This window comes from Lemur catta, chromosome 8 (genome assembly GCF_020740605.2).
Source record: "Lemur catta isolate mLemCat1 chromosome 8, mLemCat1.pri, whole genome shotgun sequence".
In the NCBI taxonomy this organism is placed as follows: domain Eukaryota; kingdom Metazoa; phylum Chordata; class Mammalia; order Primates; family Lemuridae; genus Lemur; species Lemur catta.
Window position 1 is genome coordinate 74,503,878 of NC_059135.1, and position 27,471 is coordinate 74,531,348.

Consider the following 27,471-nt stretch of genomic DNA (forward strand, 5'->3'; position numbering starts at 1 on the left):
TGATTTAACAGTTACACCCACAGATATCTGTCATGCTTGGAACTACATGCTACGACATGCCCTGTGTACCACGACAAAGAACATTCGTGCCATTTGAATTTGTCTTAAATTGCCTAAGTATTTACTGATATTGGTGTTATGATTATTCATCAGCTTCATAAAGGTCTGGCTTCTGTTTTTCAGTTTCCCAACTGTGAAGTGTGATTGTTCAGTTTTACTCACTGATTCCAGTCAATTCCAATCCTGAATTAATTAATTGAGTCCTATTATCTACGTTTCCTGGTATATAAGATCAAAGACTTTAGTTATGAAGTGATGTGTTTCCCTATACACCTACCTTATTTCTGTGAGACTATGTGTGGCAAAGTATAGTGTCTAAGATCACAAATGCTGGAGCAGACTGTTAGGTTGTAATTCCACAAACATCTCTTCCTATGTACCTGACCTTAGACAAGTTACTTAACCCCTCTGGACCTCAATTTTCCATTTTCATAAAGTGCTAATATGGATTAAATAAGTTCATATATGTAAGGCACTAAAAGCAGTTCCTGAAACATAGCAAGTGCTAAAGAAATATTAGCTGCTGTTATTATTATTGTTATGCATATACACTAAGATGGCACTCCTCTTCGGGGAAAGAACACAAATGAAATTGTAATCCCTGTCTTGCTAGCATTCAGTTCTAAGAACTCAAAGGGGACTCTGATGGCAAGTAGGACTGGGGCTTAGACTGGCATGTGGCAGAGCTCAGGATAGGAAGAACCTTCTTATACCCAGAGCTGTGAGTTTTCTGGATACAAGGCAACATGTTGTAATGAAAATCATTTGAGGTGTTGGAGAAGAGGAATTACACAAGTCACAAAAACAAGTTAGGGGCATGGTGTGGAGAAGGAGATGGAGGTGAAGAAAGAGTCATGGATATTACAACAGAGGATCGTGGGCTGAATGTAAGAGGTAGTCCTAGGTGAATTGTTAGTGTTCCATGACTGGGTTGACTACACTGAAAGCAGCAGGACAGACCAGCCATGATGATCCAATAATTCTTTTCCCTGTTAAGTTAGGTTTGACATTTCTCTTAATTTTCTTGGTGGAAACCCTTAGCATGTTGCAATGTATTTCTGAGATAGAAAATAGCTTCCATTGGCCATTGGAGGTTTTTTTTTGTTTGTTTGTTTTGTTTTGTTTTGTTTTGTTTTGTTTTTTCTGATTCTTGTTTTAAAGTGTTACTGTTTTATTTTTCTTTTGTTGAATACACGTTTGTTTTACTGGCAGTCCAGATTAAGAAGTACATCAAGGAAATAGGAAATTTTGCTTTTGGCAGAAGTCAAGACAAACTGTGCAGATTAAATTGCCTCAGTTTAACCTGAAGAAATGGTTTTGAATCATACAAATTTTTAAGGAGAAAAATAAAGACTATCCAAATGGATTCTCTTAGCTTAAACCATATTTCAAGAACAAGTCTCAAAAAACAAAATTCCATATGAAATAACTTCTAAAATTTGTTTATTTTTATTTAAAAAGGATCATAAGTTTTAAATAAACAGCTAGCAATATCATTTTCTTCATTTAAAAGTGCATATCTCTGAATGTGGAACATAAATACTTTTTGAAGAAATATGAATGTAACTAATTAACACACAAAAGAAATCACGTGAAATATTAAAAAGGGGAAAAGTTTTTCACCAATAGTAACCTTTAAATAGACTGTAGTAGATGACATTGTTCCTATTTTTCCTTTTCATACCGTCTGAATTTGCAATGAGTAGCTTAAAACTCTCAGTGATCAGTTTTAAGAGGTATCAGTGTCTGCTAAGAGACACTGACATTAATCAAGTCCATGGAGATGGCAATTGCCTTGATGACTGAGTTCAGATAGATGGGCTGGTCTCCAAATCAGAGGCAGGTGTGCTCTCTTTTCTTATATCAAGAGTTGGTTCAACTGAACTTGCTGGGGGTGGAATATTATGTACAGTTTTGCTGGCATTACTCAAAGTTGTTAGTAAGTGTGGTAATATCACACTCCTTGTCCAGGACACCAAATTCATCTTCTCTTGCAACTCCATCTTTAGTTTCAAATGGTTCTGAGGAAGGAGCCTAAAACTCAACTTCTAGAGGGTCTTCAGGTCCATTATTGTCCCATTCTGCATCACGTTTTACTTCAGAATCCTCATCACTATCACTGTCGTGGATGGTAATTACGACTGGGGACTGCGAAGTACTGTCTCCCTGGTGTTTCTTCTTATTCTTTTCCTGATGTATGGTTGTGTCAGTAGCTTCTCCTTCATAAACTATCTCTACACTCGGACTCCAGGCCCTTTTCCTCCTCTTGCGTTTTGTCTCTGCCTCTGATGATAGGCTGTCTGAAAAGCTGTCACTCTCACTTTTGTTGTTTTCATCCAATTCTGGGGAAGATGTTTGGTAATCAGTGTGCTTTACCATAGAAGCAGATTTATTAGATGCTTGAGCCTCTTCATCAGTTCTCTCCAAATGCAGTGCCTTGTATTTTCGTTTCCCTCCAGCTTTTTCAGTTTTCCCCTGCTCAGGCCCTGTACGTGAAGTCTTTGACGTGTTACGAGACAGGCTCCCTGATCTGTACCTTTCACTGTTGTAATATTTTCTTTTGCTGGGACTAGTTTTCTCCCTGGTATTTTTTCTTAAAGAAAAGGACTGAATTCCAGATTCTGGACTTGAAGATTGGCTGGAACCATGGGCTCTACACAGAGCCCTCCTCTTGTGATATGATCCATAGTCAGCCCTGTCCCAGGTATCTCCGCTTTCATAATCACTTCTTAAATGGTAATGATCTCCACTTCTGCTCCTTCCCTTACTGTGATCACTACTATGAGATGGTGATCCGCTTGTGCTTTCACTACTTAGAGATGAAGTTTGGGTGCTGTTAGACGACCTGCTGTCTCTAGTTCTGGATCTCTTTTTGTCTCTTCTCCCTCTAGGGCTCCTTTTCCTGCTTCTGGATGTTTTCCTTTTCATTCTTTTCTTCCCAGGATGCTTTCTAGGATGGTCATCACACTCACTTCTACTCTGGGAACTTGAACCTGCACTTCTTGATCTTCCCCTTTTCTGGTGTCTAGGGGTACATGGAGAATGTACTCTGTCTCTGCTCAAAGATGAGCTCAAGTCTCCAGGTGATGATGACGTATGTTGTTCCTCTTCCTCCTTTGATGAATCAGGATGACCTTCATTCATTTGCTCATTGTTTCCAAGGAGAAGGAGCTGAGATGAGCATATAATAAGATCGCTAGCACCAGAACTGCAAGGCTGGTCTTGTTCTTGTGTCGCCACTATCTCCCCTTCCTCCTGAGTACTTAACTCCTCAGAATCGGAAGACAGTTCAACAAGTTCTGGGGTCCTCTCGGCTAGTGGTTTAACAAACCCAACAATGACACAATCATCTGAAGAATCACTGTCATTATTTAAGCTCTCTTCGGTTTGTACTCCTTGTATCTGAGACACGGCTCCCCCTGTGACCAGTTCTTCATATGAACTGCTGGAATTATTTAAAAGAGAAGACATAGCAACATGTGCCTGCTCTGAACTTGTGTAAGATGGTCCCGGTGTTTCATCATCCCATGGTGCCTGACTAACAGTGGTTACATCAATGTCTAGCTCTTGGGTCTCAGACTCATCTGGAGATACGATAATGACCGAAGAATCAGAAGGGCTGCCTTCTTCCCGTGAAGGCGCAGGGTAATCATAATGAGCGTGTTGGTCGTATGCCGCCATGTAAAAAGGAGATCGAGCAAAACTGATAAGTTCATGTACAAAATGCTCGGTTAGATGAAGAAAAAATGGCCTTAAATCAGACACAAATGCCTGGCTCTCCAAAGCATAGCGAGTAACATTAGTCATGATGATGAGCTGGATGATATCCACTGAGGGTTCCCGAGCTCCTAAAAGAACTATAAGTTCCCGTCTTACCCAGGGCTCTAATCTGCGCAGGGAAGCTGGATTTGTACGGGAAAATTCAGCTGACATTTCCGTAGAGCTGCCACCATCTTCAACACTTGTAACTCGAGCACCAGCACGATAGAGAGCTCGTCTAAAATTAATAGTCTCTTGTTCCTGAGCTGTCAGCAAAGATATTTCACGGACAGTACTTGGCCTCGCTACTACAAACAGACTCAGCAACTCAGGAATTGCGACATCCCTACCTCTTGTGGAAGTGCCCAACATTTCAAATAGGACGCCAGGGTCTGGCGAAGTTGTTCCTCTGTTGGCGGTACCACTAGGTACAGAAGCGTCTCCTGGCCTTGCCCCAGCTGTAGGGGAGCGACGTCCCCGAACAGCAGAACCATCATAGGAAGCCCTTAGGACGTACTCCTTGAAGTCATCATCTGCCCTCACAGAATGGAAAATAGAATCAAAGGGCTGCTTACAGACTGGACACTCAGCTTTGGTGTTTGCCCACTCCCGAATACAGCGAAAGCAGTACTTATGCAAGCAGTTATTTGGGTACGATACGTTATGAAGTCGATCCAAGCATATAGGACACCTGGGCTCGGGAGATGCAGCAGCTGCTCCCATCCGTGGGGCTGTGCTAGCGCCAGCCCTAGGTGAGGAGTGGTCCATCTGAAATGCCTTAGCGCGTATCTCGGAAGCTGCTGCCTGCGCTGGGGCGCTCCTGGCAAGCTCCGGACAGTCCAAGAAGCTAAGTCGGTGGGTCCAGGATCTGCGAAGGTGTAGCCGGTCACTTCTCCGCGAACCCGGGGACTTCTTGGCACCTGGGGACTTCTCCGCGAACCCGGGGACTTCGCGTACCTGGGGTCTTCTCCGCTGTACCTGGGGACTTCTCCGCGAACCCGGGGACTTCTTGGCACCTGGGGACTTCTCCGCGAACCCGGGGACTTCTCCGTGTACCCGGGGACTTCTCCACGTACCCTCAGAAGCGGGAGCAGGTGGGGGCGCTTCACCCTCCTCGCAGGAGGGCGAGGACCCCAGCAGCTACTTCGACCCCCAAGCAGGTACGATTTTTCTGTTTTTCTCCTTGCCTTTCTACGAAATCTAGTTTAAATTTGAGGTTAAAACCCTCAAGTAATACCTGAAATGTATAGAGGAAGAACGTCCGCCTAAAGCGACCCGTCGCCAGCCTCTACTAGTCAGGCGTCAACTGAGAGCGCAGCAAACATTCCAGAACTGAACGTGCGCTCGTGTCCCCAACCACCCTGCTTCGGGCTTAACATTTCACAATAGCTGCCGCTCCAAGCACAAAATTGATTGGCTGGTAGGTTATGGCTGGTTAGAAGCATCATTTAAGTCACCAAGCTATTGCGTTCTCAAGGAGCATAGTTTTCTTGAAGAATGGCTTAATTAACAAGGATTCCCACAATCCTCTGTCATTGTTATAGAAAATAGTGGGTGATATTCTTGTTTATGCCAAAGATGAACATATAAATGTAGCTATGGTCTGTGGGAAAAAATGCGAGGGGCAAACGGTAATTCTTTAGGCGTTAGATGCCGGTATAATGTTTAAAGCATGGATTGCTTTTCAAGTAAATTTTGAAATGTACATGACAGCACATAATCCTGCATTAATACTACACTGCAGCTAGAGAGAAAAGCAGTGGAGGAGGCACGGCTATCTCTAGGCGGCGCCTTGGCAATTCTTAGGGCCCATCGAATGTCAGCTTATAACCTGGTCTATTACATTGTTCGTGTTATTACTGAGTTTTGAGAGTTTTTGTATATTCTGGACATAGGTTTTTTCTGAGGAATGTAATATGCATATGTATATATTCCTAGCCTGTGACTTGTCACTTCATTCTTTAATACAATCTTTCATGTAGAAAAAGTTTTTAATTTTAAAAAATTTCAAATTTTTCATTATTTTTGTGGGTCATATTTTTGCTATTTCCAAAAACTCTTTGCCTAACCCAATGTCATTCAGATTTCTGTTATCATTTTTCATCAAGGCTTGTGTTCCTTAGTGGAGACAGAAGAAAGGGTTAGGCCCCTCTGGCACAGCTGTTTTCCCCACAACACACACTTAAGAGGCTCTTTCAAAGGTTTCTGGGAATGTACCATATGGCGTTTACAAAGGAACAGCCTCCAAGAAGACCTGGTCAATTTCTATGGCCCCCACAGTTTTCATGATGTCCTGCCAGTCCACATTTAGCCTTTACCAATTTTTAAGCTATTTTATAATCACTTGTCTTTTCTCACTTACATTTGCTCACTACACCAGGTGAGTGAATGGTCTCATCTCTTTCTTCCTGCTGGTACTATCTCTCCTGAAATATTTGAGACTGTTTCCTGGGCCTCAGCCCTCTAATGGATTCCAGAAAAGTATAAATTTGAAGTAAGTCTGGCTCTTTTTCTTTTCTTTTTTTTTTATTTCAGCATATTATGGAAATGCAAATGTTTACATTACATATATTGACTTTACCCCACCCGAGTCAGAGCTTCAAGTGTGTCCATTCCCTGGACGGTGTGCACCGCACCCATTAGGTGTGAACAAACCCATCCCCTCCTCCCCTCTCCAATTCACAATCGCAAAGATGAGGAAACAACCCAAGTGCCCATTTTTTCATTACAAGTGTGTCAGTGATTTCCTTTTAACTCTATGCCTCTGGACAGAAGCTGGCATTACATCATTGGGATTTTTAAGAAACTGGAATAGCTGATTTCTAGTAAATGGAAAAGAGTAGTCAAGAAAATGTTTAAAAATAACAGTGAGGCAATATTTTTCTTTTAAACATTATATTATAAAGTTACATTATTGTATTTTCAATATTTTATCTTATGATACAACTGCCCTAATTGAAACAGTGTGATTTTTGTACAGAAATAAGCAAGACAGACCAATGGCACAGAATTGATTTTTCAGAAACAGAACCTATAAATATGATAATTTTATATATTTTAAAAGAGATAATTCAAATCACTAGAGACACAAATTATTTACTAAAAGATTTAGGGAAAATTGACTATCCATTATAAATATATTTTCTATATTACAATATTTACAATAGATTCTAAATATGCTAAAGATCAAAATATAAAGAAAACTAAAAGTAAAGTTATTACATATATGAAATTATAGGACAAAGTTTTTATAATCTTGGCATGAGAATGGCCTAAGAAAGACACAAAACCTAGACACTACAAAGGAAAAGACTGAAAATTTTATTGAACTAATAATTCAAATTAAAAACATCATAAATAGGGTTTTAAATCAGTGACAAGGCAAGACAAAATATTTGCTTATGTTTCCTTTCTCTATAGTACTCCACAGTTCAATAAAAAATTACAAAATAGCCAAATAAAATTATTGGCAAAAGATATAAATTGGCCAGTCACAGAAGAACTAAAATAACCAATCAACAAACAAAAAGATGCTCAACCTCCTCCTAATCAAGAGAAATAAATAAATGAAACAATGATGAGATTCTGGTTTTTACTCATAAGAATGACAATGCTTAAACAAGCTTATAAATAACTCTTGTTAATGACAGTCTAAGGAACAGAGCACTTTATATACTGTATATGAAAAAGTGTGTTTAAATTGCTTTTTAGGAGGTTAACTGAACGTATCTATCACAGTTTAATATAGTCATGCCCTGGCTTCCTTGGTCACAAGAAACAACATCCTGTTTAAGCTTGCTTATGCAATTCAAGGAAATTATCGACTCTTTCAAATGAAAATTGAGTTGAAAGAAATTCAGCAAAAAAATATTGACTTCACCTGGGACTTGATTTGCATGCACTCCAGTTCTTACTGATTCTGAGTTCTCCCTTTTATCCTATGGTCACTGCCTCTTGTGATCCTAAGATGGTATTAGGATCTGAATTGTGTCCTCTTCAAAATTCATATGTTGAAGTCCTAACCTCCAGGACGTCACAATATAGCCATATTTGGAGATAGGGTCTTTGAAGAGGTAATTAAATTTAAATGAGGTCCTTAGAGTGGCCCTTATCCAATATGACTGTTGTCCTTATAAGGATAATTAATAAAAGGGGAAATTTAGTCACAGATATATGCAGAGCAAAGACCATGTGAAGACACAGGGAGAAGACGGTCATCTGTAAGACAAGGAGAGAAGCCTGGAACAGACCCTTACCTCAGAGCCCTTAGAAGAAACTAACCCTGCCTGCACCTTGGTTACTAGCATCCAGAACCATGAGAAAATAAATTTCTGTTGTTTACCAGCCTGTGGTCCTTTGTTATGGCAGCCCCAGGAAGCTGATACAGATGGTATCTGACATCTCCCAGGGCTACAGTGTTCCTGTATATGTGCAAAAACGAATAAGTATCTCATAATTCTCATCAAAATTCCTGAGTTTTATTTTGAATGGAATAGTTTTAAGGTACACGTCATCTTCTAAACCCATTATTGTTTTCACCATCGGTGTTAGATGGGCTCATTGCCTTAATCTAAGTCAGAGGCTCCACTTCTGTTAGAGTCTGATCCCCAGACCACAAGCAGTGGAGTGGGCTATGAGAGCCATTGCAAATGGGGAGCAAGGAATGCATGCCAGGTAAACGTCTTCTCTGTTTTTTGACCCACAACCACTTTTCTCACTAACTGAAGGAAATACTGACATATGTGTCCAAAGGGCCCATGTAAGCTTTTTTATTATGCCATTCTTTTTTACAGTGTAAAATTGGAATTCATCTGAATGACCACAGTAAAATAATGACTGGCTAATCTGTGATAAAGCCACAGAATGGATTAGCATGGCTGCTATGCAAATGTTAAACAGAATGAATTGGATTTACATGCTTTGAAATGGAAAGATCTGCATGACCAAAATGAAAAATGTGAGTTCTGGACAATATCTACAGTTGAGTAATAGTTACAAAAAAAGTAAACAAAATGTTTCTGTATGTCCATCTAGATGTTTATGTGGAGTTAAAAAATATCTAAAAGGATATCCACCTAACTGGTAATGATGGTCATGTCAGAGGAGGGGTTCGGGATAACAAGGATTGATTATGGGGACTTTTGCTTTATTTGTGGTTTTTGGCTATTTTTGAGAATACAGTTGAGTAGTTATTTGTAAAACTAAAAAATGATACAGTGCTTAGTTTCATGTCTGGAATATAAGGAGTATTTGGCAAATGCTAGGTATCATTATTATTATTATTAAGGATAGGTGGGCACTTCCCAAATCAGATTTCTGCCAATGTATGTATATAAGAGTAGGGAAAACAGTGTTTGGCAAGAGGGCCAGGCAACTGCATTACATATGTGTGTTATGTTTACATGTGTGGATGTAAATGCACAGCTCAAGTAGAGAAAGTCCCTCACCTAGTTGGTAACAATGATTACCATTGTGTCGAGGCAGGTAGCGTAGAGGGGGGAGAAAGGTGGCCCCCTATTGTATTCTTTTAATTTTTAAAAAATATGCATTATTTTGGTACCATTTGAAATAATCAAACTTATATTTCTGTAATCCCTTGTTTGCTTCTATAACCTATATCCTCATTTACTTAAAAACTAATCTCAGCAAGGAAGAGCGATGTGCAAAAGCATTAATTTGAGCCCTGTTTGCATTCCTCTATTTCAGGCTATTAAAGGAGAATGAGGATTGTTTGTCAAATTGGGACCAGCTGGGATTCTTTGGCTGGCTCCCAGACGCGACTGTGAAGAAGCGGATATTGGGTGCTCTCCCACCTCGTCAGGAGCGGCGTTCTCCTGCCTGCTCTTGGCACCCCCTAGCATCCTGTGCCCTGCTAAGGTGTTAACTGACAACTGACAGATTTCACTAAGAGCCTACTCTTCCCAGTAGTATTTTCATTTCAGAAGTTGACTTAAAAACTTAAAAAAAATCCTCTGACAGTCAAGGCATAGAGTTTTTTCCCTACCGCCCATAAATGTGATCACAACTCTCCCATCTTTAAGGCAAATAATAAGCAAATGCTCCCTTGACACCTGAGATTCCATTAGTGGCCATCCAGTGTTTATCAATTTTCAAGCAAAATTTTCAATAGAATATTTCATTGTCTCTTCCACTAACCTCCCAAGCATTAAAACCCTAATGTAATCTGGCTTTCATCTTCTCTCCTCAAATTGCTCTCTTACAGATCACCATCATTAAGATGTAATTGCCAATGCTAGGGACTTTTCTTCAATTTAATTCAGTATTCTCTAGGAGAGTGGTGTTGCCACATTTACTATAGTTTTTCATTTGACTGTTTTTCTGTCTCCCCATCTTGGTGGCAAACTTCTTTGTGTCTGAGTCTCTGCCTCATCCATCTTCATCTCATTGTTGTCTTGCACAATGCTTAGCCCATGAGAGTATTTACAGTATATTTGCTACCTGATATCTGCTGATGGACCCAATGCTTTGCAAGGCCCAGTGTTGGTCACCTAGTCGGGTTGAATAAAATGTGTGCAGAGGCACAGCAGGTAGTGGAAGTGTCAGATGGGGGAGGGATGCTGAGCAGTTTAATTCATCCAGCAGTCTTTCCATAATACTTCCCGCCCACTCTATAGATTGGCTCTGATTACAAGAATTAGGAAGATATAAAGGTTCACCTTGGCTGGGCAGAAACCAGAACTCACTGAGGTTTGATGGAAAGAAAGGAGTGGCATCTCCATGAGAACATTGGGTAAAGCATGGATGAGAGAGGAGGAAAGAGTTTCGTTATTATCAGTTACGCTAATAACACCCCAAGGCACAGGCCAGGCAATCTTCCATACTGTAAATACACGTAAATATCTACCTAAAGCAATGAAAGTGGAGATGGCCTTTAGTCACTTTTAATGACATCTCTAAGCAAATCCTGAGCTCTGCTGCAGAGATAGGTACAGTATCTCAGCTTTGAACGTGAGTTATTAAAAAAACATAGTAAAAAATATCACTTCTGAACATTCTCCCACCCCTCATACATCTTCTTTAAATTGGCCAGGCTCCTCTGGTTTTTGTCTTACTGTAGTGCAAATCCTGTTTTAGGGGGTGCTAGGAAGGGCTAGTGAGTCAAGGAGAAGGGAGTAGACTTCCCTAGGTCTGCAAACAGGTGATAAATGAGCTAAGCTGCATTACAAGTAACTTTCCTTCTGCAGAACACCTCTGAAATTAGACAGCATAATTTTAAGTAGAGCCTGCTCTGACTGTAACAGAAATAAAACCATTGTAATAGAAATGTGTCATAAGATCAATGTCTTCCACTTCTAAAACAAACATCTTGGCTGTGCCTCTGTGTTTGTTTTGGCTTTAGAAGCTGAGTCCTTTATCAAACAGTAGGAGGCTATTATCTGGTGATAATGTATTTTGATTCTATTGTTGTTATCCTAAAACTGGTTTCTTCTGGGCCCATCCTTCTGGTATGTTTGTTTAATGACATGTTTAAAAATCTTTGTAAGAGCTGTATTAAAATGACAGATATTTTATATTGCCAACATAAACCACAATCTCCAACGCTGATGATAAACTCCAGTTCTGGCCTTGGCTACTGTAGGCTTTGAAGCTCTTAGCTGCTTTTCAAATGTTGGCAGAGTTGTCAATCATCCTGTATCATACTTATAGTTTGTGTGAGGAAGCCATTTGTTAAATTGCAGCCTCCTAGACTCAAAGAACATTTACCAAATGCTTTCAGATAAAATGCCATCTTATTCTGTAAAATACTGAGAAGCTCGCAAGGGGAAGAAATACCTGAGGGAAATAGCAAATTGCAGGAGAGAAAAATGCCATAACACATTTCTCTATTCTCTATTGAACTTTTGATAAGAACTGAGAATAGCACTTAATTCCCTTCTTTTCTATGTGTGTTTGTGTTATTCATTTGACTAGATAAAGCTCTTTGCGGGCAGGGAACAGATACTGCGCTGTGGTCTCAGGGTTATAAAGGAATGGTCACCCTATATGGTGACTCACTGCAGTGACTTCCACAGCCTTTTCCTCACAGTCTACCATCCTTTCCTCTCCTTTTGAAAGACCCTGCTCTTCTCTAAAGCTAGAAGGTCTTCTAAATTATGAAAGAATAAATGGCAGAGATTGTGAAAGCCCAGTGAATTTTCCTTTTTTTTCGTCCTAAAACCACAACCAGTCTCTTGTTCCAGAATTTCCTCGTAGCCAGTCCCAGCAGTTCCATTATATTTTCATAAATTCTCTTTGTACTTACCCTTCTCATCCTGTTATTTTAGTCAAATATGCAGAAGACACAGACTGAGGTTTCCCTCTGGAGTGCCAACTCAAATGTCTATCATTGTCACTTGTCTTTTACCCTACAGGACCTAAGTTAATGGTTCCTAACCAGGGGGTACCACAAGTGCACTAAGCAGTGTGTGCATCCCGAATGACTAATACACATAGCAATACATAATACATCATAATACGTCTCCTGCAATTTGGCTATTTCTCCTTGAGAGCTTGCCAGTATTTTACAGAATAAGATGGCATTTTATATATAATATAAAATTATTTATTCATATGTCATTTTCAAATGTGTGTTTGCAGTAGTTGAAATAATACATTACCAGTTAATTGCTTCTATGTGCAAAAGTAGAAATTGAAAATCACCTTGCAACAGAGTTCTCTAATTATGGGAGGATTTACTTGAGTGATTCTTCTTAGTTAAGCAGTTGCTAGGCAAAAAAAGTTCCATTGTCTTGGGAGAGACACTAGAAACACTTTTGGCCTCTGGCCTCTTGGTTTTTAGAGTTAGTCTTTAGGAAGAAAGATGACCAGAAGCTAGGCTATTATTTGGGAGTGATAAGTGTGAGATCCGAACCTCTTATCCCTGAGATTAGAAGTTAGGGGAACCTACTTGGGTGGACAAAGGTGACTCAGTCCAACGCTCGTTGATACTAAAGGATGCTGAAAGTCCTAGAGAGGATGTCACTATAAGAGAAATTGCTGGCAACCAGTTGTCACTATGGATCCAGGTGTTTTTATAGGAGATTAGAGCTAGAGCAGCATGTATCTGAGCTAGAATGTACCCGTAAGTCCTGCCACTCTTTGGAGAATAATGACTGAATGTACTAGGAGTCTTGTTTGAGGAACCCTGGAGGAAACAGAACAACAAGGGCATCACTGCACACTGCATTAGTGTTCCTTGTACCACAGAGTATCATTGTTCAATAGCAATCATTCAATAGCAATAGGTGGTGATCATGAACTGATAGGATTTTACAGTTATTGCTCTACTTGGTGTTTCCGAGGAGGACTTGGTATCTTTTTTCCAAGTAAGACCCAGCGTTATTAATAGGATTTAAGGAACTTTTGCTAATAGAAGCCCATGGAAATTTGATGGTTAATTGAAAAAACAAAAAAGTTATTTCTATGTTTGTATCCCAAGCTTATAAAGTAGGTAATGCCACTTGAATATGGATATTACCATGAGTCCCAATACTCAACATTATTTAAACACATTACTGAATACATAGTAGCCTTTTGACATTTTGTATTTCATTAATCAGCAGATATCATGTAAGAGTTTGAGAGTTTTTCAGTATCAAAAAGGAATACCCATTCTCACAAGGAATTACTGAATTAAGAAGACTTCATGTGAGTTTTCCCCATTGTTCCTACTGATCAAAACTCTTAACACGTATATCAAAAAATGCTGTGCTTGATCTGGGGGCAGTCATTAAGGAAAGGTCTGGACTGTATTTTACTGCTGGTGAAGACAGAAATCCTGTTTGAAACAATCATTGGGAACTTGATTGTCTTTAGAGCCTTTGGAAAACAGAAAGAGGTTAACAGGTAGTAGGTAACAGTTCTGGAGGCTAGAAGTCCAAGATCAAGATGTTGGCAGGTTTGTTTTCCTCTGAGCCCTCTCTCCTTGGCTTGCAGGTGGATTCTTTCTTTCTGTGTCCTCATATGGTCATCCCTTTGTCTGAGTGTGTCTGTGTCCTAATCTCCTCTTCTTACAAGGATACTAGTCATATTGGATTAGGGTCCATCCATATGACCCCATTTTGCCTTAATTACCACTTGGAAGACCCTATCGCCAAATGTAATCACTTTCTGAGGTGCTGGGGGTTAGGACTGCAACATATGAATTTTGAGGGCTGGAGACACAAGTCAGTCCATAACACCAGGTGAGACCGAGAGGGGTCCCTAAATGATGACTCCAACAAGATCTCAGGATCCCCAGTTTATCCTCTTATTGGGACTTGGTGCCAGCTCCTAATAGCCCTGAAGTCCCTGAAATCCCAGCTGGTACTGCGTTGGGGCCGGGCTGTTCAGCTCCTGTTGGACAGTGACAGAAGAGGGAGCTAACTGGAGACCTGGCTCAGGCATACTGAGTTGGAACTCAATTAAAAACCAATTTTAATTTTGAGAGACTTTTTGATGTCTTGATCAGTTTCTTTTAGATGATCAATTTTCTATTTCAAATATGTAATTAGTTAAAATGGCCTTTCTTGGGCTGGCTATTTCACACAATAACATTGTATATTTTCTTGCTAACTCAAAAAAAGACAAATAAATGTTAATGATAACCTAGTCGCACGTGTAGCCTGCTTATACATTCTTTATTTCCCCCTCAAGGCCTGTTACAATGCTTCTTAAATATGTTTTGATTGATTCCTTTTTGGTTCAGAGAGTTTTTGTAAAACATCTTCAGGTTTCCTCAGGCTGTGCCTAAATGTTTGTCGAGGCTGCTCAAGTTATACGAAAAGCAGAACTGACTCCATATATTTTATTATAATTCTGGGAGTCATGATCATGGTCAACTAGATTGAGTAGAGACATAATCGACATAGATTCGTGAATTCATGCAAGAATCCTTGCAGGAAAACGATTACACTTTTTCCCTTAACAGAAACAGCTGGTGTCAAGATGTGGATGGCTGAAGTTTTATTTGGATGACAGCGGTTGGTATAACAACTCTTCTGCTGCTTACATTTAACTACCCCATACAGATGCCTGCTCCTGAGAGGGTGGCAAGGCTGAGTCCTGCCGTGGGAGCCTTAGACTCCACAGAGGCAGGGACACTGGGAAAGCCACTGTTCTTGGATTGAAAGGAGTCTGGATTTTTCCTCTCAATTGAATCTTCCCATTATTTATCCATTTCTAAGATTTTAATAAAGAATATCATTATTTTTTCATCTTTACTGAAGGAATAATATGAGAAAACTGGCAAAAAAAACCCACATTGAAATGAAGGTTGAGTTAGACTTAATGAAGAACGTTTCTTAAGATGTTAAATGCTTTTACTTTGGTTGTAGCGGAAAAAGTTTTCTTCTTATTTAAAGTTTCTTGGGGAAATTTACTTTTACAAGGGATTAAGTAATTCCCTGGCTGGTATAAGAGCCTAAGGTATTAAAAGTTAAAGACCTTGCCTTCTGGATCCTTTATGGACCAGAAGAACAGGAGAATTCCTGATGGTAATACAATTAAGTGGCTACTTGCCATCTGCCATTTTTCATACATTATTTAACTTGGTTCTTACAATTCTCTACAAGGCCTATTCTTAGATCAATTTTTACATTAAGAAAACTGATGATCAGGAAGCTTAAATAACAACTTTCCCATGGTCACAGAGCTAACGTGGTGAATCAAGAATTCCAACCCAGTATGTCTGGCTTCAAAGCTGGTGCTTTTAATCATGCCCCTAACTATTGCACTATTTATAACGTCACAGCTTGCCTCCAAAATGTCTCTTTTAATCTAATTCTTCCAGGCCTTGATTACTTAAGAAATAGGAAATGAAGTGTCTTTGGCCTCCTTTGCCTACTTTTTTCACACTGTTTGGCTTCATAATCTATATAACTCACTAGTTCTTGCTTTATACCCATTTTGAAGAAGAGGAAACTGAGCAAAAAATAAGGCTTAGAAACACCCGTTGAGAACCCAATGTGCTTTGTCATTCATTTGTACCTTTATCTGATACACATGACCACTTATCAGGCTCATTTAGAGGAGCTAATCTGCACAGTTTTTAAATATAAATGTCCATTCCCTTAAGTAGCTGTTCTCTTCCTATTTTTTTAAAAAATTATATAATCTATTCAAGTAGATATTTCACAAGATAAAAAAATAAGTATAGGTCCGGCGAGGTGGCTCACGCCTGTAATCCTAGCACTCTGGGAGGCCGAGGTGGGTGGATCGCTCGAGGTCAGGAGTTCGTGACAAGCCTGAGCAAGAGCGAGACCCCGTCTCTACTAAAAATATGAAGAAATTATCTAGCCAACTAAAATATATATGTAAAAAAAAAATTAGCCGGGCATGGTGGTACATGCCTATAGTCCCAGCTACTCGGGAGGCTGAGGCAGTAGGATCGCTTAAGCCAAGGAGTTTGAGGTTGCTGTGAGCTAGGCTGACGCCACAGCACTCACTCTAGCCAGAGCAACAAAGTGACACTCTGTCTCAAAAAAAAAAAAAAAAAGTATATTTATATCTAACTTTGTTTTAAAACGTGACAGATGGGTATTTTTTTTTTAGTTTTCATGATCACATGACAAAAAATAGCACTAGATTATAAACTGGATTACAAAGAAGCAAGATTGGAATTTAGCAACAGGTTTGTACATCTGGTTGCTAATTTGTATATATACGAAAAGGGCCAAGGCCATGAAAATTTGTAACTCAAAGATAGAGGCTGTTTATTCAATGGTATTATTTACAAATAGTAACATTTCAATTAACTAGAAGGCTTGAAGGATGGAGGAGTGCTTATTAATGGACTCTCCTGTCAAGTTCAAGATTATCTATTAAGCTCTTTGCTTCAGTCTGATGATGCTATCATGAAACTTTTTGACTCTTCTCTTTTATGATTGATATCTTGGAGTATACTAGGCTAATTCTCTGAATAGCAAAGAGCACGTGGAATTTAAAAATTCAAGTGATATCAGTTTCCCAACAGAATAATATAAATGGAACATACAAAATATACCTGCTTTTAAAATGTGTCCCTTCCTTGGAAGTGCCTACTCCACTCAGTTCAAAATGAGTGGCAGGTGGTAAATAAGTAAGGTGATTGTAGTAGTACAATATTTGCTGGCAGTATTGTTAGTATTTTACATAGCTTTGGGTGACAACAGCTTATTGAGTTACCCTTTTCTGGTATATTTATTTTTAATAGTAACTTAACCCTAGAAGCAAAAGAGGAGCTCAGATCTTTAAAATTACAATAACTACATTATTAATACATATTTTCCACATTCAACCCACCCTAACTTATTTCTGCCATCACTTGTGAAATACCCTCTTTTGATGAAGAGTCGGGGGAAGGAGTAACATCCTTCAATTATCTGTAATTATGAATGTTAAGATGAACTATTAATTGCTAATAAATGTAGATTTTTCTAGCAAACTTAAGACTTTTTTTTTTCTCAAAGTATTTGTGAGACTGCTTAGCTAATTGGAAGGAGTCCTGAACTGTTGTTGAAGAAACTTCTCTGAGATCTTCTGCTTCTTCTACTTATATGTCTTTCAACAAGAATAAAATCTTTCCAAACCTCCATTCCTCCTCTGTAACATAGGAATAATGATGACTATGGCAGAAGAGCAACATAGGACAATGTATACTTGTACCCAAGTATTCTTTTCTCGTAAGATGTTGGGTTATGTGCTCACCCTGAGACAGGCCAGTAAATACACTGCATAGAGGGGCTTGGTATATGAGAGGGGGAAGCCTGATTTTGTTGACACAGGGAGAAATAGATCCATTTCTCAGGACAATACTTACATTAACCAAAATGCATGTATTTTTTAAATAAGAAAAGATGGTGAATTGATTTATAATGAGAAAAACTGTCACCAGAGCAAGAATACTGGCAGTTGATTTTCTTTCTGAAGTTCAAGCCTTATAGGGAACAAAATCCTAGTAAGAAAATTGCTTAAGAAACTTGAGAACAAAATAAGGGAAATTGGATGATGTGAATGGCATAATTCTAAGACAACCTGATGTATCTATCTCAGAATAGTGATGGTTTTATCATTGCAACAGGAATATTGAAGATACATTAACACAATCTTTTGTGCTTATCTCCGTATTAAGGTTGGCTTTGCCAGTAGGACTGAGCTATGCCTAAGAATGTTGGTTATCTTCTCCCAGGAGGAATGCTTCAATGAAGTCTGCCAATATACTGTGTGACTCTTCAGTTTTCATATTGAATGGCTACCCATCCTGTTTAGTTGATGCTTTCTTGTTTGGCTTTGCTAAAACACTTATTCAAGTTTTTGTCCCATCTCCAAATCCAGGGATCCATTTCTTTTTCTTTTACATAACTTTGCCTACTTTTACTCTAAATTGATTTTAAAATTTAGTTCTCATAAGTTATCTGATTTTCTCTATTCTCCAAATTCTTGGTTTCATTTATAACAATATATTCCCCACACTATAATTATGAAAGCTAATTTATATAATGCAATTGAAAACAAGTAGTACAGCTCCTAGAAATTTTCAGACATTCAATAAATGATGTTTGTGCCTTTAGTACAAATATCTTCTCTGAAATATTTTTTCATTTTGTTGTACATTTTTGTTGGTTATAGGTACCATAGCATACAACATTTTCCAGATCATTTCATCCCAGTTTCAAACAATTGTTCTCATTTTCAAATAGGCTTTCTCTTTTTCTTCTAAGCCAACAAACTATCCTAAAAATTCCATTTTTCAGCAACTAAACTGCATCTCCCAGATGCTCTTACACCTGTGACACAGCATTTTTTCAGACTATGGTACCTGATTTCTAGTTACAGAAAATATTCTTTAGGACTTAAAGTATGCATAAAAGAACTCTTTGTTATAAAATTTGAAGTTGCATTTGTCATAATGTCAATTTATAACTTGTATTACAGTGAGATATAATTACTTAAGTATGGTAGGTGGTACTTACTACTTTTCTGCTTTGTATTATAGTTTGTTGTCAATGTAGACATTTTGTTTTTTATATTAACCTTCAAGTTCCCTAAGAAAAGGGACAATGTCTTAAATCTTTGCTTTCCTTAGGTACTTGGTATTAATAAATATGTATTGAAAAATAGGAAAATACCCAAAGGAATAACCAGATTCTAACACCAAGGAGGATGAACTTGATTTAGGAATACTGCCTTTTTTGCATGATAGTTTTTTTTTTTTTTTGAAAGTCACATCAATCAATGTGCATAAAAGATGCACCACTATTCTGGAAATATGCTTCAATATGAGCATCCTTCTCCCAGGTATCTCTCGCCTGCATATCTGGTAGAGATATATGTTAGTGGATTGGTAAAGCAAGTTAACTGAAATCACTGAGATATCTAACATTGTTTGTCTCTTTGCTCAGTTGGTTAATTCTGGTAGTTTCTATGGATAAAAGTCCTTCTTATATCACTTTGTAACTGACTTAATTAGGGTCCTATGTGGGCTTCAAGGTAGAAAGTAGGATTTTCTGAAATCTGAATCCTAGTCAGGCATATTTTTTCTTTTGTTTTTTGAGACAGAGTCTCACTTTGTTGCCCAGGCTAGAGTGAGTGCCGTGGCGTCAGCGTAGCTCACAGCAACCTCAAACTCCTGGGCTTAAGCGATCCTTCTGCCTCAGCCTCCTGAGTAGCTGGGACTGCAGGCATGCGCCACCATGCCCGGTTAATTTTTTGTATTTATATTTTTAGTTGGCCAGATAATTTATTTCTATTTTTTTTTTTTTTTTTAGTAGAGACAGGGTCTCACTCATGCTCAGGCTGGTCTCAAACTCCTGACCTCGAGCGATCCACCTGCCTCGGCCTCCCAGAGTGCTAGGATTACAAGCGTGAGCCACCGCGCCTGGCCGTCAGGCATATTTTGAAGACAGTCTATGTAGAATAAGTCACAAACTTTTTGTTATAAACATTTATAATTCCTTAACTTTTTCCTTTATGCTTATATAACCACATCATCATTGAACCTCTGAGCTACAAATAAAGTTTCCCTAATGAATGAAGGAAGCACTCTAGATAGTTTTCCCTATATTCTGCATGAACACATTTAATGACGGAGAACCTGCTCCAACAAAAAGCAGCTTTATGGAGCCCAAATTTGTCTCTCTATAATATCCACACCTTGGTTTCCTCTCTGTATTCAGGCAAGTGTAACATACATTTTCTTACTTCCTTCTTAAAATGTCTTAAAATATTATGTGACTTGCTACAGTAAGGATGGCAGTGAACCAAGTGATAACCCTTTTCTTGGTCTCTGAAATTTCATAAGATATCATCACCCTGTTTGAATCTTTTTAATATACAGTGATATGGAGTGACATTTTCTTTTGTTTTCACATTTTTAGGTCAGTGACATTCCATCTCTTAATTAGTGTTCTGTTGTATTTGTATGAATATAGATGTGTTCCTTTGGTATTTTACTGATGCTTAACTAAGAAGATCTTCCTAAGATTTTTAAAACATTCCAGTTTTCTTCTTTATCTTCTTGTTTTTCAATTTTATTAAAATTTACAAAATTTTTAAATGTAGCGTAACTACAGTTATGATATATCCACATAGTCATTAATGATAAGGGGTCAGCAGAGGTTTAAAAACATGTCTGCAAGTTCTTTGGCACCACGCCCATCAGAAGTGGAATCTGATTCTTTTCCCTTTGAACAGAAATAGAGTGTAGTGGAAGTGATGCTCCACGAATTCTGAGATAAGGTCCTAAATGGCAGTGCTACTTCAACTTGGCTCTCTCTTGGGATACTTGCTCTTGGAACTCTTGTTCTAAGAATGGAAAAGAGACCCTTGTTACATAGCGGTGAAAAATTTAGTGACATTATCACCCATTGTAATGTGAAAAATAAATATACTTAATGAGCTGGATGATCTGAGGAGATTTCTAGGCATAATGTTGAAGATGCCACCTGATTTATTCTAGCTGCCTGTAATAAAATGAGAAAAGAACTAAAGAAATAAGAGCTTAAAAATAAACTGTTAAATATAAAGAAGCCAGGACTTGGGTTCCAAAATAAAACAGTTTCTCATTCCCAACCTCTCCAGATGGTAAACTATTCTCAAATTAAGAAAAAGCTTTCAGGCAAAGATCAAATCCAGGGCACTGTCAGGAAAACATGGTCTAAAAATGACTTTGAAACACTTTTCAAGATTTTAGAAAGATTTAAGGTGGTGCCTCATGTACCTTTTCAAACAGGAAAAATAAAAGGCTATTTAAGGAACTTAAAAGCATACCTCTCAGTTTCCCTCCATAAAAAATTAGGGATTCTAATAATTTCTAGGGCATCATCCCACAAAAACTTAACTGGGAGCTTAAAGTAGAGAAAAGTTACCTCAAAACAATTTGTGTGAATGACTTTTGTTTAATGGAGTGAACCCTAAAAATGATTCATAGAAAATCCATAAAATTTTTAAGATAATGGTACTAATGGAACTGCTACCAGTTTGGACCAAAAGGGAAAGCAACAGTATGAAATGAAAAGAGGTCTTGGTGCACACAAACTTCCTGGGAAGGAAACGGCAGAGAAGAGTATTCAGCTATAATCATGGATTGCGTTGTAGCCAAAAGGAAGATAATTCAGATAGTGGAACCCAGGCCCAGAGGATGAAAGAGCCATGGAGAATCGCTGCAAGGCACTGGGACTAAGCTCCAGTCAAGGAACTGGGAATATACGCTTGGCTGGATTTCAAAATTATAGTGGATCACGGCTCTTGTGCATCTCCCATTTTTCTTTTTCTTTTTTTTCTTTTTTTCTCTATATATGAACATATATATTTTATGTCTCTTCCACAACTGTATGGTGTGTGGGAGGTACACAGTTTATTTTTTTAGTTCACATGTATTCAGATCCAGAGGAAATATATTCAAGATACTATAAACCATATCCAAGGTCACTTGAATCCAATCTTAGACATTGAGTCTGAAGCCGAAGATCTAATAGATGATATTTTAGGAGAGACAAGTGTACTTTGCATGTTAAGATAATGTAAATAATTTGGGTCCAGAAGATGGACTCATAATCCTGTCATCAAGAGGTAGAATCTAATTTTCCTATCTTTAAATATGGCTAGCCTTAATGACTCACTTGTAACAAATAGAATGTGGCAGGGGTGAGTTGCATGATTTTCAAGGCTAAGTCATTCCTTTGTCCCAAGCCTTTCTTGAGACACCTGCTTTTGGAATCTAGCTGCCATGTTATGAAGAAACTCAGGCCATTTGGAGAAGTCAGTTGTAGGTGTTTCCGTTGGTCACTCCAGCTCAGATCTCAGCCAGCAACCAGCATGAGCCACCAGACATGTGAGTGAGGAAACATAAAAGATGACTCCAGTCACAGTTTCCATCTGACAGAGACAGGAGAAAACCCAAGAAAGAACCATCTAACTGAGCCCAGTTAATCTCTAGAACTGAAAGAGATAAAAATAATAAAAGATGTTATTTTATACTATTAATTTGGGGGTAACTTTTTATAGCTATAGGTAACTGACAGGAACTGATACATATGACCTTATCTAGAGCAGTCTCCAACACATAGTATTGAAGAAAAAGAAGGCACAGAGGTGAGTGTACAGTATTCAACTCTTGTTATTTTATTACTTTTTTAAAGCACGTTGCTTGAGACTTTCCTTTTGCCTCAAAACTGATACCTATGATATAAAGCTGAGAAAAAAGGTCTTTAATTATTGTACATTCTGAATAGAGTTGAAAACAGTTGGGGGCCTTACCATCCTGAGGGTTTATCTAGTAAAAGTTGAATGGCTTTGCTATGCTAGCCAGCTTCTTATATGGCGATAGTCGGGAGGGTTTGGGCAGGCATCCAAAAATTCATCTCAGCCATGCATCATAAAGTTAGATATGGAATAGTGGACCTTTTCCCTTCCTTCTCATGGGGGAAATAAGAGGGTCACTTCTTAAATCCCTTTCCCATTCCAAATGAAGAGGGCTCAAAGAGACTTGCTTGTAAACATTCAGTGGCCAGCAAGAAGGGATGATTGGCATGTTTTCCCAAATTGGGCAATCTGCTTATGCAATAGAGTTTCTGATCTGTCCTCTGTGCCTATGTGGATGAGAATAGAAGAGTTTTGGAGAGAGGTAAGGGATTGGGGAGAAGGAATGACAGTAAGCTAGTCAGCTCTCTAGTGTTTATCCTGGCAAGGATGGGTAGTATGGGTAAGTGGAACATTGAACCATCTTGCTGGTGCCCATCAGTGAAGGAGGGAACTCCAGTAGTAGCAAAATGCAAGATATGTTGTGGGATGCTTGGTAAAGGAGACATGGAAGAATTCTGACTGAGGCCATGGTGAAAGCAGAGGTGCGATATTGTCACTTCTCACTGTGTAACATGTAACTCCCTACCACACACACACATATACACACACACAAAAAATGTGCCCAACAAAAGAATCACTGCCAAATGCATTTGCTATACAGAGGACTTAGACAGACAGACAGTGAAAGCAGAGAAGCAGAAATAGCTAAAAATATTTACTATCTGGCTTTTTACAGAAAATCATTCTTGATCCTTGGTCTGAAAAAATTGATATACCATACTAACTTTAATGAAAAGAAAGTTGCAGTAGCTATATTAATATTAGATAAAATATATTTCATGTCAAAGAATATTTCCAGGGATAAGGGGAGCCATTTAATAATGAAAAATTGGTCAAATTATCAAGAGAACATACAAATTCTGATAATTTATGTATCTAATAAGAACAGAGTTTCAAAATACGTGAAAAATATTTATTATAACTACAAAGAGAAATAAGAAAATCTACAATTATAGTTGGATATTTTCAGTCCTCTCAACATTCATTAGAACACAGAAAATTAGCAGAGATATTAAAAACATAAACAGCGTCATCAACCAAGTTGATTTAATCGACATTCATAGAACACTTTACCCAATAGCAGCAGAATACAGATTTTTTCCAAGTGCACACAAAAGTTCTCTCAGGATAGATCGTATTCTGGGCCATAAAACAAGTTTTAAGTAGTACAAAGTAAGCCTTCTGATCACATTGGAATTAAATTATAAATCAAGAAGAGAATGATATCTGAAAAACATCCCCCAAATATTTATTTGTAAAATAAACAACACACTTCTAAATAACCTGCAGAAATAAGAACAAATCAAAAGAAAAAAAACCAAACTATTTTTAACTAAATGAAAGTGAAAACATGCTATATCAAAATTCGTGGGATGTAGCTAAATCAGTTTGAAGGAAATTTTTCTAGCACTATCACTATGTTAGAAAAAAAAGGAAGGTCTTAAAGACCTAAGCTTGTACCACAAGAAACTAAAACAAAAGAGCAAATTAAACCAAAGTTAGCACAAAAAGGGAAATTAGAGAAAGAATGGAAATCAATAAAATAGAAAACAAACCAAAGAGAGACAAAAACAGTGATATCACAAGCTATTTTTAGAGGATCAATACGATTGACACACCTCCTAGCCAGACTGATCAAGAAAGGAAGAGAAAAGATAAGAATTTCCAATATCAGAAATGAGAGTAGTAGTAGTCTCTACACATCCTGCAGAAATTAAATGACAATAAGGAAATACCACAGACGACTTTATGCTTATACACCTAATAACTGACATAAAGTAGATACATATCTTGAAGGGCACACATTACTAAAACTCATTCAAATAAGAACTAGATAACCTGAATAGTTCTGTATCTATTAAAGAAATTAAATTTTTAGGTAAAAATATTTATATTTCCACCCCAAGTCCATATGGCTTCGCTAGTGAATTACACAGAATATTTAATAAAGGAATATTACCAATTCTAAAAACTCTTTCAGACAATTGAAGGGGGAAAAGAACTCTCCCCAATTTATTTTATAAGGCTAACATTAGCTTGATAAAAAAACAAAAACCTGAAGACATAACAAGAACTACAGACCAATATCCCTCATAGACACAGATGATTGGATTCTTAACAAAATTTTACCAGGTCAAATTCAACAATACTTAAAAATGATAATACATCATGACTAAGGGGGATTTATTCCATGAATTCAAGTTTGGTTAAACATTTGAAAATCAATCAATGTAATTGATCATGTTAACAAACTAAAAAGGAAAAACCACGTGGTCTTCTAAACAGTTGTTGAAAAACATTTCATAAAATCCAACATCCAGTCATAGAAAAAAAATAAAATAAACCTCTTAGAAAAGTACAAATAGAAAAGAGCTCCCTCAAGCTGATAGTCTCCACAGAGGAGCTATAGGTAACATCATTTTAGTGGTGAAAAACTGAATGTTTCCCCCTAAGGTTAGGAAGAAGGCAAGAATGTCCACTCCTATCAGTTCTATTCAACACTGTACTGGAAGGTCTACCTAGTGTAATAAGGCAAGAAAAAGAAATAAAAGATATCCAGATCAAAAAGGAAGAAGTAAAGTAGTCTTTATTTGGAGATGACATAATTGTCTATAAGAAAATCATATGGAATGAATAAAAAATGCTACTAGAATGAATAAAGTTAGCAGAGTTATAGGATACTAGGCCAATGTAGAAAAATCAATTATTTTTCTATATACTGGTAACAAGCAACTAGAGGCATTTAAATAAAAATACCACTGATGGTAGCACTAAAAATATGAAGTGACTGGGTATAAATTTGGCAAAAGATGTGAAAGACCTCTACACTAAAGACTAGGAAGTGTTGCTGAGAGAATTAAGGATGACCTAAATCAGTTAAAGAGATATATTTTGTTCATTGATGAGAAGATTGAATATTGTCAACACGGTAATTTTACCCAAATTGATGATCTGTAGATTCAATATAATTCTAGTCAAAACTATCAGGCTCTTTTTTGTCACAATCACAAAGTGATCCTAAAATTTATACAGAAATACAAAACACCTAGAATAGGCAAAACAAGTTTAAAAAAGAACAGTGAAGTTGGAAAATTTACACTGTCTGATTTTAAGACTTGTTATAAATCTACACTACCCAAGTATTGATCATTGGAACTGGATAGAATGAACAAAATAGGTCCACACAGTCAATTGATTTTTTTTTACAAAGATACCAAAGCAATTTAATTGAGGAAATGATTATTCTTTTTAACAAACCAGAATAACTTGATAGACATAACAAACAAACAAAAAACCCTAAAACCACCTCATACCTTAATTCACACCATATATCATACCATAATTAACTTGAAACTGATCATATACCAAAATATAAGAGCTATGTTTAAAAAATTTCTGGAATGAACATTGGAAACTATCTTAGAGATGATGAGTTTGCCAAAGATTTCTTAAATATGATGCAACAAGCATGAACTATTAAAGAATAAAATTAAGAAATTGGTCTTAAGCAAGATTAAAAGCTTTTGCTCTTTTAAAGCCAGTGTTACAAAAATGAAACAGCAGACAACAGACTGGAATAAGATACTTGCAAATAATATATCTGACAAAGGACTTGTATCTAGACTACACAAAGAACTCATAAGTTGATAATAAAAACACAAGTAACCCAATTTTGAAAATGGACAAAATATTTAGACAGATACTTTAACAAAGATGCAGATGAGAAATAAGAATTCGAAAATATGCTCAACATTGATTGCCACTAGAACATGCAAGTTTAAGTTCTACTGAGACATCCCTTCATACACATTAGAATGGCTAAAATTTTAAAAAGATTGACCATATTAAGTGTTGGCATGATTGTAGAACAACTAGAATTTTCATACACTAGTACTGGGAATATAAAACTATATAACCACTCTGGAAAACAAGTTGGCATTTTTTAAAAAAAATTAAACATTCACTTAACATATAATTCAGTCATTCTATTCCTAGGTATTACCCATCATAAATAAGAACATATGTCCACAGAAAGACTTAGTCATAAATGTTCATAGCACTTTTATATATAATAGTCAGAAATTGAAAACAACCCAAATGTCCATCAACAGTTGAATGGTTAAACAAATTGTGGTATATCCATACTATGGAATAGTACTCAGCAATAAAAATGGAAGAACTGTTGTTACATACAATAACATGCAATAACATGGATGAATCTTAAACTGATTGCACTAAGTAAAAAAAGTCAAACAGAAGAGTACATACTCTACAGTTTTATTTTTATAAAATTTTAGAAAATTGAAATATCTATAGGGAAAGAAAGCACATCAATAGATGCCTGTGGACATGGGGGAGAGGAGGGAAGGATGGTTTGCAAAGGGATCTGAGGAAACTTTTGGGAATGTTCATTTTCTTGGTTGTAGTGGTGATTTCATGATTGTTAACAGATGTCAAAGTTTATCGCATTATACATTGTAAATATGCAGTTATTGTGTCTCAAAAAATTTCTGATTTGTAATTACTAAGTTTTTTTAATCAAAGGACAAAATTAAAAGAGTTGAAGGGAAAGCTACAGACTGAGTGAAAGTATTTGCTACACATTTACTTTACCATGGGCTTATAAATAGAGTATATACTGTGTTCCTAAAAATAAATAAGAAAAAAATATAGGTGACTCCTTTTTTAATTGGAAAAATATGTAAATAGGCACTCCATAGAAGATACTCAAATTTTTAATAAATATAAAAGTTGCTCAGCATTATTAATTATCAGGGAAATACAAATTAAAACTATAAGGAAGACACCTAAAATTAAAAGAATTGACAACAC

At 37.3% G+C, this 27,471-nt stretch overlaps 1 protein-coding gene across 1 annotated transcript in view; it reads right to left on the reverse strand.

The window, feature by feature from the left end:
• Nucleotides 1-1,799: 1,799 nt before the first annotated feature.
• The window catches only part of LOC123644140 (E3 ubiquitin-protein ligase Topors-like), a 31,104-nt gene continuing 5,432 nt past the window's right edge, over nt 1,800-27,471 (reverse strand). Inside the window, 3 exon segments of the mRNA XM_045560298.1 lie at nt 1,800-1,991; nt 1,993-4,959; nt 12,728-12,964. Of these exon segments, the coding sequence (XP_045416254.1) occupies nt 1,800-1,991; nt 1,993-4,959; nt 12,728-12,964 (3,396 nt within the window).